We start from the raw sequence: 15541 nt of genomic DNA, 5'->3' as shown, positions 1-15541 counted from the left end.
AAAGGCCAAGCCTGGCCTGGTCTGATTTGGTCTGAATGACAGGCCACTAGGGGATGGGGGCGGGGGCTGGGAGGCCCTGACTGTGCAGATGACCCCCCTTCCCCTCACCACAGCTGTCTGAGGGCCTTGTCCCCACTCACCTGAACTGTCCCCCCAGGTCCCCAGCTCGCCCTCCAAGTAGTACCAACAAGCGACTCACCTTTATGCTGTCTGAGATGCCCTTGTCACTGAGACTCTCCACAAAGGTCTCCAGGGGGTAGCTGAGCCCTGGCACCAGCAATGGGACCTAAGTTTGGAGACAGGTTGGATAGCTTTGGGCAGATTCCAAGCGCTCTCCCACCGTCTCGGCTGAATCCCACCACCCCCCATGGGTGGGCAGGGATGGCCACCGGTACAATGAATGGTTCAAGGAGGACGAGGGTTCAGCGGAGGGAAGCGAATGCTCCAGGCTGCACAAGCTGAGGCCTCAGGACACCCACCAAGGCCAGGGCTACTTCTTTACACCCCAGGGTCTTTCTCAATTTCTCGTCCTCCCAACTTGGGGTGAAGCCTGGGCCCTGGGGGAAAACTGGGCTCTTCCTTTCATGGCAGATTCTCCTTGGGGCAGGGAGGGCTCCACTCCTGCTGCAGGAGTGGCTGTGACGCAGAGCGGGCTCTGAGAGGCCGTGAGGGGGCCCAGGCTCCGGGCTGTCTCCCGGCACCCCTGTCTGGTTCCCTGAGCACTCTCACAGGCTGGGAGAACAGGAGTGGAGGCGGGGCCCTGCTGTGGCCCTGGCCTTGGGCTGTGGCTGGAGAGTCAGCTTGCAGGCCCCCGTCAGCTTCCTCACCCCAGCGTCTCAGTGAGGAGGGTCCAGTACCTTGAAGAAGGCCCGGGGCAGGGCATAGAACGCCTGGTTGTACAGGAAGCAGATCAGGAGCCCCACGATGGGCCGGGCCATCGAGGTGTTCTGCAGGTGCAGTGTGAGCTTAAAGGTGGGGCCCAGGCCCTGGACCTGTACGAGGTAAATGGAGACCGCCCTTAGGACCCACTGGCTTCTCCAACTGCTTCACACTGTCCTCTGCCCGGCGAAATGCCCAGAGGCCCAGACAATGGCTCCAGTACAGAGAGGGGTCAGCAGAGGCCCGGGACAGGGAGCTGGGGAATGGGCTAGAGCAGGGCCACTTGGCGAGTGGGAAGCAGAGTTGGCCTGGGCTCCCCGTGTCCCCGGCCCTGCCCCTGCCCTCTCCTCCCAGGACCTGGTTCTACCTCCACTCTCATCCTGTGGGGCCTCAGTGACGTCCTTTTTCTCACCCTCAACCTGGCTTGCTTTGTAGCTTCTTCCTTCCCATATGCATACACTTTCTTTTGGGAAAGAGAAATTAGAAACCCAGCTGGATGGGACAACAGAACTCGCAACAGAACTCACGGGCCACTCAGAGCTGGGTGGAGGCCCTGACCTCCAGGTCACTGTGTCTGAGTGTGCGGCTACTCCCCCCCTTCCTCCTCCTCTTTCTCCTCTTCCTCCTTCTTGCCTGCCTGGTGCAGCCTCAGGGTGCCTGGCCCAGGGCAAGATGGTCCTTCCCGGAGCAGGCTGTGGGAACACCTCGGGCCGCCCACTGTTACTGAAATGAAGCATGTTCTTCCCTACACCAGAGCTCTGGAGTCCCACCAGGCTCCTGGGAGAGATGTCCCAAGGTGGCCGCTATGTCCCCACCCCAAGTTTGGGGCTTACTGGAGGCACAGCAGAGGATGGGGGAGGCTGTCCCACCCTGTGGGCAGCACAGGAGGGACAGGTGAGGATGACTTTCACAAACGTGGCCCAGGGCCTGTGGGAAGACGAGACGGGAGGGCTCGGAATTGGCTCTGAGGGCTTGACTGTGAGGCTGAAGGGTTCTACCCCCTACCTCTGCCCTCCGGCCCCAGGCCGCCCGATTCCCCCCACCCAGGGCTCTCACCACTGCATGCAGCTTGAGTGGCTCCCGCGCTGTCGCAGACACGGGGCTCAGGCTGGACTCAAGCGCCTGCACGTAGGCCCGGGCGGCGCGGAGGCGCAGCAGGTAGAGGTCTGTCTGGAAGGTTCGGTGCATGGCTGAGGAGGGGGAACACAGAGAGTAAAGCCGGTGGGAGGAGAGTAATGGAGCAGGCAGCAGTAGTCCTGTATTCCGGGCCCTTTTGGAGCCAGCTCTGACCTAGCTTTCCGTCCCCTCTGGCCACTGGCCTGCCTGCACCATGCCCACAGCTAAATCAGAAGGTGCTGCTTGAACCCTGGGTCAGGGCCCTGTGCCTCTGCCCAACCTCAGCCTAAACTGCCCCTCTCTGCTCCTGTCTGGTGGATTTGTAGCCACCTTTCAAGGTAAAGTCCTCGAAATGTCACCTGCCTCTAAAGCCTTTCCCAGGCTCCCAGGCAAAATGACTTATTCCCTGTTGTGTGCACCAGTAGCTCTTGGTGGCAATCACTTCTACGGCTGTCACACGACAGCTGGCCAGGTAGACTGAGCTCCCTGAAGGCAGGGACTCACCGAATTCAAGGTGCCTGGCACAGGCCATAATCAGCTACTGAATGAATGAATAAGAAAAACTGAACAGAAGACTCTTGGTCTAGTTCCACTTCTCTCACGAGAATTCCTGCTCCGGAAGTGGCCGCTCCCTCCTCTGCCCTGCAGGGCCTGCCCCCACCCACAGCACTCCCACCTTGAGGTGTCCTTGCTGGTGAGCAGAGCTATCTCTGGACTTTCAGAGGCACCAGACCACTGCGCAGGGCCCCCACGCAGCCTTCCCCCAATTCTTGGTGGGGAAGAGGAGGAGGAAGGGCTGGCCTAAGCCTCACCGGTGCCAGCCTCACGCTCTCGCAGGGTCTGGTCCACGTAGAGCCGGGTCTTGCGGGGCACGCTGAGCTTCATGGACTGGGCTGGTGGGGGGCCCACCTCACCTCCCCCCTCCACAAATACGGCTGTGCGCTTTAGGATCTTGATAATGAGGCCGCCTCCTGGAGAAGGAGACACAGGGAAGCATTGGCTCTGTCCTCCCCAGGTGCCCTCCACATTCCCACTCTTTACACCCCAAAACCATCTGCCTTATAGAGTGCCGTTTCTGTACGTCTGCCTTCTTGAGCAGACTCTGTTTCTGGAAGGCAGGAGGTGTGTCTTCCTGACCTCCCGTCGTTAATTCGTTAATTCATTTAGCAGTTGTTTGTTGAGTATGGCGCTGTTCCTGGAATTGTGCTTCCCGGCATGGGGGATACTGAAGTGAACTGGAGAGCTACAACCCGGCACAGGCCCGGCCCCTGGGCGGCAATATCAGAACCTGGTGAGCTGTCCCAGTGGAGGCAGCGGCCCGCACATGCTGCACGCCTGCAGGCCCTGTTCCCTCACCCATTCCCACCCAGGCTTTACGCCCACCTCCTCCTTCCCCAGTACCTGCTCTGTCCCCTGCACCCCAACTCCAAATCCTAGCCAGGGCTGGTTCCCCTCACCTTTTGTGGTCATGATGAGGGTGTTGTCTTCCCGCCCGTAGCGGCCAAAGCAAAGGCTGGTCACTGCGTCCTGTGGTGGAGATGCCAGAGTTTAATTGGGGAAGAACCTGGGGGAGAAGGCAGGATGAGGGAGAAAGTCGGAGAGACTGCAGATCTAATAGGTGAGATGTGGGGAGAGGCCTGGGGGCAGTGCTGCCTCTCAACTATTTCCTGTATTTCTCATCTCCCCTCCAACCTAGTTCCCGACTCCAAGTCACTGGGCTTGTGGGGAGAGCCTCCTAACATACCTCTCGGCTTCTAGTCTTTCTCCCAGCTGCCCTTCACACTGCCGCCTATGCTGCCCTGCAGACCACATCCATTCTCCGCTAAGAAGCCACCAAGGCTTTCGTCCTCCTTGACAGGATGAGTCCCTCCACACCTGACTCCAGCCTGCCTTTTCTTTTTTTTTTTAAATAATATTTTATTGTGTTTTTGGTGAAAGTTTACACAGCAAATTAGGTTCCCATTTAATAATTTCTACACACTTTGTTCAATGACATTGGTTATATTTTACAGGGTGTCAGCTTTCTCCTTATTTCCATTCTGGTTGTGCCGTTTCCAGTAAACTAGTTTCCCTGCCCCTTGCCTTCTCATCTTTGTTTTAGAGTAAGTGTTGACCGTTTGGTCTCATACAGATAACTTTTTTAAAGGAGCACAGGACTCATGGGTGATATTTCTTATGAGCCAATCTGTTATTTAGCTAAAAGATGACCTCATGGAATAGTTCTGGTTCAAGGTTTAAAGAGTATCTCACAGTGATAGTCTTGGGAAGTGCTCTAGTCTCAATTGGTCCAGTAAATCTGGATTTGTTAAGAACTTGAGTTCTGTTCCACATTTTGCTCCCATTCTGTCAGGATCCATCTACTGTGTCGCTGGTCAGAACAGTTGGTAGCAGTAGCCAGCACCATCTAGCTCTTCTGGTCTCAGGGTAGATGAGGTCATGGTTCATGCAGACTATTATTAGTTCTGTAGACTAGTTTCTTCTGAGTCTTTGGTTTCCTTCATTCTCTTTTAATCCAGACATACAGAGACCAACAGCTGTAGCTTAGAGCTGGCCTGCCTTTTCTATCAGGTCATTGCTTCCCACCTCCTCCCAACCCGTGTCCCACCTGCCTTCCCATCACACTATGGTCCCAACCAGTCGCTGTCACATTTTTACTGGGACACAGCGCGCACGCACACACACACGTTTCGCTGTATATACTGTGAATTCTCGATTCTATTTTTTTTAATGCTGTTGGTTGTGCCCCACTAAATTGATTTAAAGAGTTACAACTTACAGTTTGAAAAACTCTGGTCTAAACTCATCAAACTACTTGGATTCCTGAAACAAGAAATTCATGCCTCTGTGCCCCTGTTCATGCTGTTCCCTGTCTGGAATGCTCTTCCTTCATTTTCCCACTCGGCAAACCAGTTAAATGTCACTTGCTGGTGACACGTGTTCCAGGAATCCCGTCCCCATTCGTCGCCCCCCACCCCTGCGCACTCACTCACTGCCCTTCCCTGCTCTCCGAGCACTTGCTCTGGCCCAGTCTGCCTTGTATCTTAATCAGCTCCCTCTGGAAAGTAAGCGCTGAATCACTGCTTCATGGCCCCCCCCAATATGCCTCTGAGGAGCTCAAATGGTTTTGAAAGACATCAAAAGCCAAGGGTGGGGGTGAGTGGGGTCAGGAGAAGACCCAGAGAAGGAATCAGGGGCAGATGCCTGCATCGGGGCTCACCGGGGTGCGGATGACGTTGAGCAGGGCCTTGTCGCGGTAGATGCGGACCTCACTGTTGGCCAGTCCGGCCATGACGGCCTGCAGACCCCGGGAGCGCTGCTCCAGGAGGTTCATGGTCAGGATGGGTGCAGGCATCTGCACTGTCCACAGCTTCTTGCCCTGCAAGGGGACAGCAGGTGTCTATAGGTGGCTCAGGGGTCAGAAAAGAAAGAAGGGTGGGTGGAGTTTCTGGGAAGGGGAAGTCAGAGGGGCTCTCCTGCTAAGGGGGGCCAGGGAGACAGGCGAGGAGGGGCAGGGAGGGGGCATCTGCCCAAGGCCACACCTTGTGGGTGAAGCCGTGCAGGCTGTCTTGGGTGCTGCCCACCACCAGGACCTTGTGTACCCGGACAAGCCCAACGGGCTGGGCGCGCAGCTCAATGCAGTACTTGGGGTGCTTGGAGTCTCTGTGGAGTAAAGACACCCTCTTCTAGCCCCAGAGAAACCCCCTCCTGACTTCTTGGGCTGGCCCTCCCCTTCCTAAGCCCCACCGAATCTTCTGGGAGGAACCCTGGCGCAGAAGTTGTAGCCCTGGTATGACTTTCATCTCACCACTTAGTAGCTGTGCGATCTTGGGTGACATCAGGTTTCTTTTCCTTCCCTGACTCCCTCCCGCCTTCACTGGTGACCTGTATGATAACCTTGCATTTAGCAGAGTTTTACAATCAACTTGGGAGTCCCTGGGTAGTGCAAACAGTTCACGTGCTCAACTGGTAACAGGGGTTGAAGGTTCTAGTCCAACTGGAAACACCTCAGAAGAAGGCCTGGCAATCTACTTCTGAAAAATCAGCCATTGAAAACCTTATGGAACACAGCTCTACTCTGACTCTCATGGGGCTGGCATGAATGGGGGTTGGCTTGACAGCAACTTCTTTTTTTTTTAAGTGACCTTACCTTAGACTAGACTAGCCAGTGCTAGTGGATCTAAGCAGGTTACTAAAAAGGATGAAGACTTTGCCCCGTGTAAATGCACTTGTCAGTTTCCCAGCCTCTGAGCCTTAGTTTCCCTGCCTACCAACCACAGATACAGCCCACCTTCCTTCATCACCAAGTCAACAGTACAGCCCATCCGAATGACCACAAACCCACTGCCATCGTGTCAATTCCGACTCACAGCGACCCCGTGGGACAGAATAGAACTGCTTCATAGGGTTTCCAAGGAGCAGCTGGTAGCTGCAAACTGCCAACCTTTTGATTAGTAGCCAAGCTCTTAACCACTGTGCCACCAGAGCTCTGGAACGACCACAAGAGCCTCCTAATACCTGCTCTGCTCTGGGTTTCCTTCCAGTCTACCCTCTGTGCAGCAGAGTGAGCTTGAAATCTACACGGATTCTGTCACTTCTCTGATAAAACCCCATGCTGGTTTTACACTGCACTTGGATCGAATCCAAGCTCTTTCCCATGTCCTGTGTGGGCCGACCTTGGTCTCCACACCCTTCCTTCCCACACTCCTCCCTGTCCCCCAGGCTCAAGTCACACAGGCCGGTGTCTTCCCACTGCAGATCTGTAAGATCTCTGCCTACAACACTCCCCCACTTTTTTTTTTTTTTTTACTTATTTTGTTGTTGTTGAGAATATGTACCAATTCAACAGTTTCTGCTTGTACAATCTGGTGACTGATTACGTCCTTCCAGCTGTGCCATTCTCACCCTGATTCACGTAAACTCACTGTCCCCTAATGTCCCTGTATCATCTTTTGATTTGCTGTTGTCAGTTTGATCCCATGTAGGCAGTTCTTAAAAGAGTATAATGCTCACGGTAGACCTTTTTTTTTTTTTACTAGTTAAGCTAAACTATTGTTCGGTTTTAAGGTTACCTCAGGGGCTATTTTTGGTTAAGGTTTTAAAGATGATCTCAGGGCAATAGTTTCAGGGGTCTCCTCCACTTCTTGAACAACGGCTCCTTCTTAACCTTCAAGTCACCTGCACAGCCTGGCGTTCCCTGACCACCTTCACCCCGCTGCCTCTTCCCACTGGGCCAGTATCCTTCTTGCACAGCACACGTCCGCTCTGAAGTATGACCTTGGTTTGTTCACTTTAACATCTGTCTTTCCCATGGGGCAGGCCCCATGTTTATTTTGTTCATGAACAGACCCCCAGTACCCTACTGCACAGTGCTTAATGCATAGGAGGCGTTCAGTAAATACTTCTTGAATTTAGAAATGAGTCGGGAAAGGAATACCAAACAAATGCATAAGGAAGGGTCACATATAAAGTGAGGTAACAAAGATAAGAGACGATTTATCTCCTCCAGTTTCTGAGTGCATTGTTCGTGGATTACAGCCACCCGGTCTAGTCTCCCACTTTGCCAGCCCCCCTCACATGAGCCTCCAGATATTCTGCTTGTGGACTCAGCCTCCTATATGAAGTTCACAGTCTTTCCATGCCCAAATTCCGGCCCCAGGGTATCCTGTTCGACCTCTAGATATCCTCTCTGCTTATGGACTCAGCCTCCTATTTGAAGTTCTCAGTCTTTCCATTCCCAAGTTCCAGCCCTGAGGCATCCTGTTCGTCTTGCAAGCCCCTGAAACCACCTGGCTTCTGAGATGCTCCTTCAGCCCCAGAGGTCACGGATGTGGCTACCTTCTCAGAATATAGATGTTCCCGTTGCGGCAGGCAGCAGCAAGCCGGAACTCGACATCGAACTGGCCTGAAATCTCCAGGAACACAGGGACGCTGGGAAGACTCATCTGCAAAAAAGAGGCTCCAACACCCTGATTTCTCTGGTGCCCCAATCCCTCCCTGCCCTGAAGCAACTCTTCCGTGTTAGTTCTTTGCCTAAAGTCCCCATCTCCTCACTTATACTCTTCTGGTCAGTTTGAACCTGTATAATTTTTCTGGAGAGTACCTTGGCAACATGTAGCAAAAGCCTTATGCGGACACCATGTGACTAAACTGTGCTGTTTCTAGGAAGGCATCCTAAGGCAGTATCTAGGCCAGCATGCAAAGATGTCTGGGCAAGGAAGTCTGTCGCAGTGGTGATGATAATAGTGAAAGGCTGAACACAACTTAAAAGCACCAGGGGCGACAGTGTACACAGTTATGGTACAACTATATAATGGATATTGTGGGGCCTTTTAAAAGGTTGATGAGGTTTTATATAGCTATGCAGAGACACTGATGATACCTGCCAAGTGAACAGGGCAGGTTTTACGATCCTGTTTTTTTTTTTTTTTTTTTTACGATCCTGATTTTATAAAAATAAAGTTCACTATCTGTGTCTAAAAGATGAAAATGTCTGGAAGGACATATGCCAAAACTTTAATAGTAGACATCATAGGTGGTGAAATTTTTGCATATTTTTTCTTTATGCTTATCTACATTTCCTGATTCTTCTACAATGAATGTGTATTACCAAGAACCAACTGGGGGTAGGGGCTGGGAGGGCATGCAGCCTGGGCCTTAGGTGTGGCCAGGACCAGGACCCACACCGACCTTGGTCAATACAGTGAAAGCCTCAGGGTCCAGCACCAGTAGCTCCTTGTTCTCGGTGCCCAGCACCAGGCAAGACATGGCGTCCTCGTCAGCCAGGTTCTTCTTCAGGGTGGTCATGGTGGTGATGACTGTCTGCAGAAGGAGCCCAGGGGCACTGAGGGAACCCAGGCCTCCCCACCTGCCATCCCCCAGATACCACCACGATGCCACAGGAGGGAAGAAAGAAGGCAAAGGAAGAGAGAGAGGAAGGATCGGAGATCCAAAGGTGTTTGTTGCAACAAGCCTACGTTTCTAACAAAAGAGGACTGCCTAAGTCCGTTACGAACTACCCATATGATAAAAAAACAGCCATTAAAAAATCACATTTTTTACAAGAAGATGCAATGACATGGGGAATGCTTCCACTGTGTTAAAAGAAAAATAACTAGGTAAAACCAGTCACACTAGCCGAATCCCAGTTTAAAAAATACACGAATAGAGAAACACGCTGGGAAGCTAAACCCTTAAATACAAACACCAGTCATCTCCAGACAATGAGACCACATGCAACATTTAATTTCTGCATCATGCTTTTCTACAGCTTCTGCAGCAGACACACGTTCCTTTTGTAACTGCCATCAGAGAGAAAGCAAGAGAGAAGGGTATGATCCCATTCTAGGAATTTCTCTTATGGAAATAACTTAGCAGAACCAAAATATTTTTCTCTGGATAAAGCAGCTCACTGGGTGATTATCTTTAAGTCTGAAAAACAGGAACTGCCCTCAGAGTCCAGTGAAAGGACAAAGGTTACAGAAAAGTGGACGCTGGCAGCTCCCAGTCACGTGACCATGACGTATGCTCGGAAAGATCATCCCTCTACCCCAAGCTGCATCTTCTCGGCAATATTTAACTCATTCCCTCAGTGTTAAAATCCTCAAAGATACTGACAACTACTGCTCCAAGCCAATTATCAGTAGGAAAGGACAGTTTCTAACAAAATTGGTCTAACACAAGCCAAATGCCAAGGCCCAGGTTGGTCCACCAGCTCATGGGACCTCCTATGGGAAGTGGATGGTCCCCATGAGGCTTTCCAAAATTCAGTAAACAGCTCTGGAGTCACTCTTGCCCCTTGCCCCAAGGGTCAGTACCCCTGAAGCCAGCAGAGTTCATCGATGCATAGGTTCAATACAGCCGTTAAATTAGGACTAAGGAAAACATGAAGTGACAAAAGGGGAAACATTTCTTGTTCGGTGACCTAGATGTGAATGGCTACAAAAACAAACGATGGATATTTAGGCACTGAAATAATCAAGGGGCCATTAAAAATGGCTATTTTATGCTCAACGCGTAATGCTGAGTACTCAAAAGAAGCACGATATAATGCAAGTTTATGTAGACAATGTAGCAAAAAGGTAACAGCGGATGTCTCTGGGGAATGAGATTACAGTCATCTATATTTCTCCTTTAAACTTTTCTTTATTTTCCAAATTTTCTATGATAAAAATGTATTACCTTTAACCTCAAGAAAATAAAAGTTATATTCAAAAAGCTGTCACTATTGACTGGAAACCTCAAAAGCACCACAGCTTTCCAATTATATACAGGGGTGTGGGCTGGAAGGGAAACTGCAAAGTAAACTCGATGGGTTTGGTGGTAGAATTCGGTACAGTTCTCTTTACCACTGATGTTATATAGTCTTTAAAGTAACACTGTGGACATTTTTTACAGGGAAATAGAGAGGGGGCGGTACCTGCCGCTTGATGGCCTTGGACTTGTGCTGGTTCACAAACGCCTCCATCTCACTTAGCTCCAGCTGCAGAAACCTGTTGACATGAAGGGATAGCACCTGCCAGCCAGGCCTGGCCGCCCTCCCCCAGGCTGGCTCCAGCCGTCCTCCCCCACCCTCCCTGGGCTTCTGGGGCACCAGCCTGCCAAAGTCCCCTTACCTGAGTGACTGCACAGACAAAGGTACCTCAGCCTTCTCCCTGCAAGGAGAGGGGCCACCACAGCAGGTTTAGAAAGGAGCAGGGCACTGGGGGCACACTGAGAAGCCGCCCCCAAGGTGATGGCTGGAGTTTAGGATGAAGGAGCAGAGAGACAGGGTCTAAAGGAGAAAGTGGGCTCTCACCGGATCCCCTCTAGCATCTCCTTCAGTGTTAAAGGGTCAATCCGGTCCTGTGACAGCAGAGGAAGAAGGCAGAGCCTGTGAGCTCCAGCCAGGCAGAGAGCAAGGACGCCCAGGCCCTGGGGAGCTCCACGCCCAGAGCACCTCTCCCCTCTACTCCCCTCCCAACTTGCTCCTCTACAGGGAGCCTCAGGGTCAAGCCCTTTCGTTTCACCCAGCCTCAGGACCCGCACATTGTCTGCTTTATTATTACCTCCCAAAGGCTTCTCTCTCTGGCTGCTTCTGGTCCTCCCTCTTCTCTGGAGGCCCCCTGGCTTCTTTGGTTTTACCTCCCCCAGGGGTGGGCAGGGGTGAGCCTAGTGCTGAGGGATCCTCGGGGTTCAACTCTCCAAAAAACCTGGCTGAATGCCCACCTGGGGCCACTGCTCAGGAGCTGAGCATAGCAATGCTGCTGGGGAAGGTGGGCTGTGGCTGCCCTCCCACCAGGGGTCCACAGGTGAGCCCAGCCCTCCTCACCCAGCAGCTGCCATCTTTGCCTTCTTGTTCTGTTCCCTACATCACTTACCTCCTTGGCCTGGTTCCAAAGGTCTTGTTCCAGGGGGTTTGGAGGCAACTGGGGTAGACTAAACTTGAAGTAGGGCCTAAGATTCTTATAAATGTAGACACAAGGCCCTGAAGCGAGAGCCAGGGCTGGCGTCCGGGGCTCATGCTGCTCCATGAGGAAGGTGGCAGCAGCAGCCGGCAGGGCAGGCAGGGGGCTCTCAGTCAGCACCATCGGCCCTTTGAGCACCTTCAGGCAGGGCTGTCCCCCACCAGGGCCAAGGTCCCCCACCACCAGCTGTAGGTGCAGAAAAAGGCTCATCTCAGGCTCAACCCAAAGACCCTTCCACTGGTCTTCTTCGTGGACTGAGCCTTTCTGCTGATGCACACTCATTCATTCCCACACCACTGTACTATGCGGGTGGGAAGGAGGCAAATACTTGCAATCAAACTCACAAGCTGGGTGACCTCAGGAAAGCTGCTTAGTCTTTCTGAGCCTCAGTTTTTCCATCTTCAAAATGGGACTACCTACCTAATAACACTTGTGAAAATCCAATGAGATAATATGCTATTGGGCCCAGTGCTAAAAAACCCATGGCCGTCGAGTTGATCCCGACTCACAGCAACCCTGAAGGACAGAGTAGAACTGCCCCATAGTTTCCAAGGAGTGCCTGGCGGATGTGAACTGCCAACCTCTTGGTTAACAGCTGTAGCACTTAACCACAACGTCACCAGGGTTTCTAACCTAGTGCTAGTGAGGAGTAAATGGCAGTTGTTGCTCCCATTATTCATTCGGCAAACATTTCCTTCAGTGCCTGCTCTGTGCTGGGCACTGTTCTAGGCACTGGGACAGTGGCTGAGGTCAATTGGGGTAGGGGACTGGACGCCCATGTCTGGCTTCTGAGGCCTGGCTTCCAAATGAGGGCAGAGTTGAAGAAGCAAACCGAGATGCAGACCAGGCTGTGCTCTGTGGGTCTAGAGGGAACCCAGCTCCGGGGGCTCTTGGTTTTCCACTCCCCAATCCCTCCTCCAAGCTGCTGTGGGTGCCACACAAGCTCATTCTCCTTACTGAGGCCTCTAAGGCCCCTTGGGAGCTGGTCCCCGACTTCTTCCCATCATCCTTCCATCATGCTATACTCCAGCCAGAATGGGGGCTGCTACAGAGGGGCTGTCCACTAAGTATGTACAACGTGCCAGGCACCCCTCCAGGAATTTTACACGAATCCTTTTATTTTTTGATTTATTATTATTATTATTGCTCTTTTTTTTTTTAATTGTGCTTTAAGTGAAAGTTTACAAATCAAGGCAGTCTCTCATACAAAAATTTATATACACCTTGCTATATACTCCTAGCTGTTCTCCCCCTAATGAGACAGCACGCTTCTTCTCTCCACCCTGTATTCCCCCTGCCCATTCAGCTAGCTTCTGTCCCCCTCTGCCTTCTCATCTCCCCTCCAGACAGGAGCTGCCCACATAGTCTCATGTGTCTACTTAAGCCAAGGAGCTCACTCCTTACTAGTATCATTTTCTGTCTTATAGTCTAGGCCAATTCCTGTTTGAAGATTTGGCTTCAGGAACGGTTCCAGTCTTGGGCTAATAGAGGGTCTGGGGCCCATGACCTCTGGAGTCCTTCTAGTCTCAGTCAGACCATTAAGTCTGGTCTTTTTATGAGACTCTGAGGTCTGCATCCCACTGCTCTCCTGCTCCATCAGGGGTTCTCTGTTGTGTTCTCTGTCAGGGTAGTCATCGGTTGTAGCCAGGCACCATCTAGTTCTTCTGGTCTCAGGCTGATGTAGGCTCTGGTTTATGTGGCCCTTTCTGTCTCTTGGGGTCATAATTATCTAGTGTCTTTGATGTTCTTCATTCTCCTTTGCTCCAGGTGGGTTGAGACCAACTGATGCATCTTAGACGGCTGCTTGATAGCGTTTAAGACCCCTGGCGCCACTCTCCAAAGTGGGCATGCATCCTTTTATTTAATCCTCTTAACATTATTTATGTAGGTACTATTATTAGCCAGAGTTCACAAATGAGGAATCTGTGGCTCAGAGAGGTTAAGTGAGTGGCCCAAAGTCACACAGCTAGTAAGTGTAAGACTAGAAGACAAGATGGTCTGAATCCAAAGCCAGGCTCTTAAGTACACTGTATGTTTGTCTCAACCTCCTAACCCCAAATTTACACTTCCCTAAACATGCCATGAACTTCCAAGCCTCTGTGCCTCTGCTCATGCTGTTTTCCCATCCTCCCTCCTTCATCCTCTTCGCACACTTCATTCATCCTTCCACACCCAGCTCACGTTACTGCCTCCTGGTGCCTCAAGACGGAACTCTCTCACTGGTGCTCCCCCCGTCCTTTCTGCATATTAGCACCCACTCATTTACCCCACAAATAGTCATCAGGTACCTACTTTGTGCCAGGCACCTGGGCTGGATGCTGGGAATCCGCAGTGAAGAACAAGATAGCCGTGTGAACAAGCTAGCCGTCAGACAAGATATTCACCAAGGCATTTACCGTCTCACACTCATTACTGCGCCTGGGCTTTCCCTGCCCCTCACTGCTATAAACTCAGTGAGAAGCACACACCAACTGCTCAATGGATACTATGGATGAACTAACGAAAGCTTCTGCATCTCCTCTGCGCTACGTGCTGATTCATTTCTGAGCTTAGTGTCTGCACAAAGCCTGACACACAGTAGGGACTCATGGGATGCTTGCTGAGTTGCTGAATACTTTAAGGATGGGAATTTGGGACTGAAAGCCACCACTGCACTTTCCATGTGGGGCATGATTCCAGGGCTATCTTCTAGCCACCCACATGATACTCCCATTGTGGAATCACTGCCCATGTGAGGGCTGAGCTACAGTGAGCATGTGGCTTGGAATCTGACAGACCCGGGTCTGCCACTTCCAAACTCAGTACCTTAAAGCAAATCACTCATCCTCAATAAATCTACTTTCCCGTTAATAAAACGGGGATCTATGGATGTGAAAGTGTCTCACAGAGGGTCTGGTCTGGAAATGGATCCTCAGTACATGTTAATTTCCTTTCTCTTAGCCCAGTTATCTTCCAGCCTCTTAAAAATCCATGCCTGCTTTTTCTCTTTAAATCAAATTAAATTTAAAATTTAACCTTTTTATTATAGAAAATTTTCAATCATATACAAAAGTAGAGAGACTCATAATGAGCCCCCCCTATACCCACCATCCACTTTCAGCAATTATCAGCTCAAGGCGAACCTGAAAATCTATGCCCAGTTCCCTCCCTTCTACTTCCCTCCAGATTGTAATACCCTGCCCCAACCAAGCAAAGACCCACGTCACAGTAACTACGTTAACTACATTCTACATTGTCTTAGTAGAATACCCGGTAGCATTCTGTTCTGCTTTACCTTCTGCAGTCTGTATTATGACATCACTTTCCACATCAAAATAAAACTTAGCACTAACTGCTTTTTCACAGTACATGTGAACTCCAAATGATGGCTCTTTGGACCCATCAGGAAATCTCACTTCTGGGTATTTTCTCCTTCCTCCCCAGCCCTAACCTCTCTCTGCTAGGGTGATATGCTTACCTTGTACTCCCCGTCCCCATGCAAGTCTGCCAGCGCTGGGAAACAAGAAACGGCCATAAACCAGGGTTCTGGGTGCTGGAGGCCACAGCATCAGCGCTCAGAGCCCCGAGGCTCCACTGAGGGACCGTTACCTGACCCTGTCCCCGTCCTCCCCAGACCCGGGCTTTCTAGTCCCAGAGACTCACCCAGGCAGGCGGAAAGGGTGTGGATGTTGGCCACGGGGTCGTAGTGCGCGTCCAGCCATTTCGAACTGGCCTCACTGCTGGGAGTGGGGTGAAAGAGAGTTGGGAAGGGAGTCCCGGGGAAGGGGAGAACAACCTTGAGAGAGAGGTGTGCAGGGAACGCTGAACTGGGGGTACAAACGCCCCGGCCCACGCCCAGGCTCCGCCACCAAGGCACTGAATGACCTCAAGCCAGACACACACGCACTCCTCGGGTCTCAGTTTCCCCATCTGCTAAGAGCCTTTCAAGAACTGCCAGCGCCGCCTGTAAACGGCAGGGACCCATTTCCCGGGGACCAGAGCACCCTCTTTCCATCTGCGAGAAAGGAGGCTTTGAGGGGCCCGGCCTTCACCTCTCAGCTCGGCAGCTGCTGGATTCCGACGAAGCTGCTGCAGCCATCTTCGCAGGCGTCGCCCTAGCAACC

At 51.7% G+C, this 15541-nt stretch overlaps 1 protein-coding gene across 6 annotated transcripts in view; it reads right to left on the bottom strand.

The window, feature by feature from the left end:
* BBS1 (Bardet-Biedl syndrome 1) overlaps positions 1 to 15541 on the bottom strand; it is a 24709-nt gene extending 9168 nt beyond the window's left edge. Inside the window, exons 1-16 of one of the 6 annotated variants that reach the window (XM_049892576.1) lie at positions 15470 to 15541; positions 15081 to 15157; positions 14896 to 14930; positions 11352 to 11624; positions 10790 to 10836; positions 10608 to 10646; positions 10412 to 10484; positions 8683 to 8814; positions 7831 to 7937; positions 5535 to 5655; positions 5213 to 5371; positions 3453 to 3522; positions 2808 to 2966; positions 1936 to 2069; positions 858 to 992; positions 200 to 286 (exon numbers count right to left, since the gene is read on the bottom strand). In XM_049892576.1, the coding sequence (XP_049748533.1) occupies positions 200 to 286; positions 858 to 992; positions 1936 to 2069; positions 2808 to 2966; positions 3453 to 3522; positions 5213 to 5371; positions 5535 to 5655; positions 7831 to 7937; positions 8683 to 8814; positions 10412 to 10484; positions 10608 to 10646; positions 10790 to 10836; positions 11352 to 11624; positions 14896 to 14930; positions 15081 to 15157; positions 15470 to 15516 (1695 nt within the window). In that variant the 5' untranslated portion in view covers positions 15517 to 15541. The other 5 variants (XM_049892577.1, XR_007518284.1, XM_049892579.1 and 2 more) reach the window with 5 other exon arrangements.

The sequence above is a fragment of the Elephas maximus genome, chromosome 7 (genome assembly GCF_024166365.1).
Source record: "Elephas maximus indicus isolate mEleMax1 chromosome 7, mEleMax1 primary haplotype, whole genome shotgun sequence".
In the NCBI taxonomy this organism is placed as follows: Eukaryota; Metazoa; Chordata; class Mammalia; order Proboscidea; family Elephantidae; genus Elephas; species Elephas maximus.
This window is presented reverse-complemented; position numbering and strand designations above follow the sequence as displayed.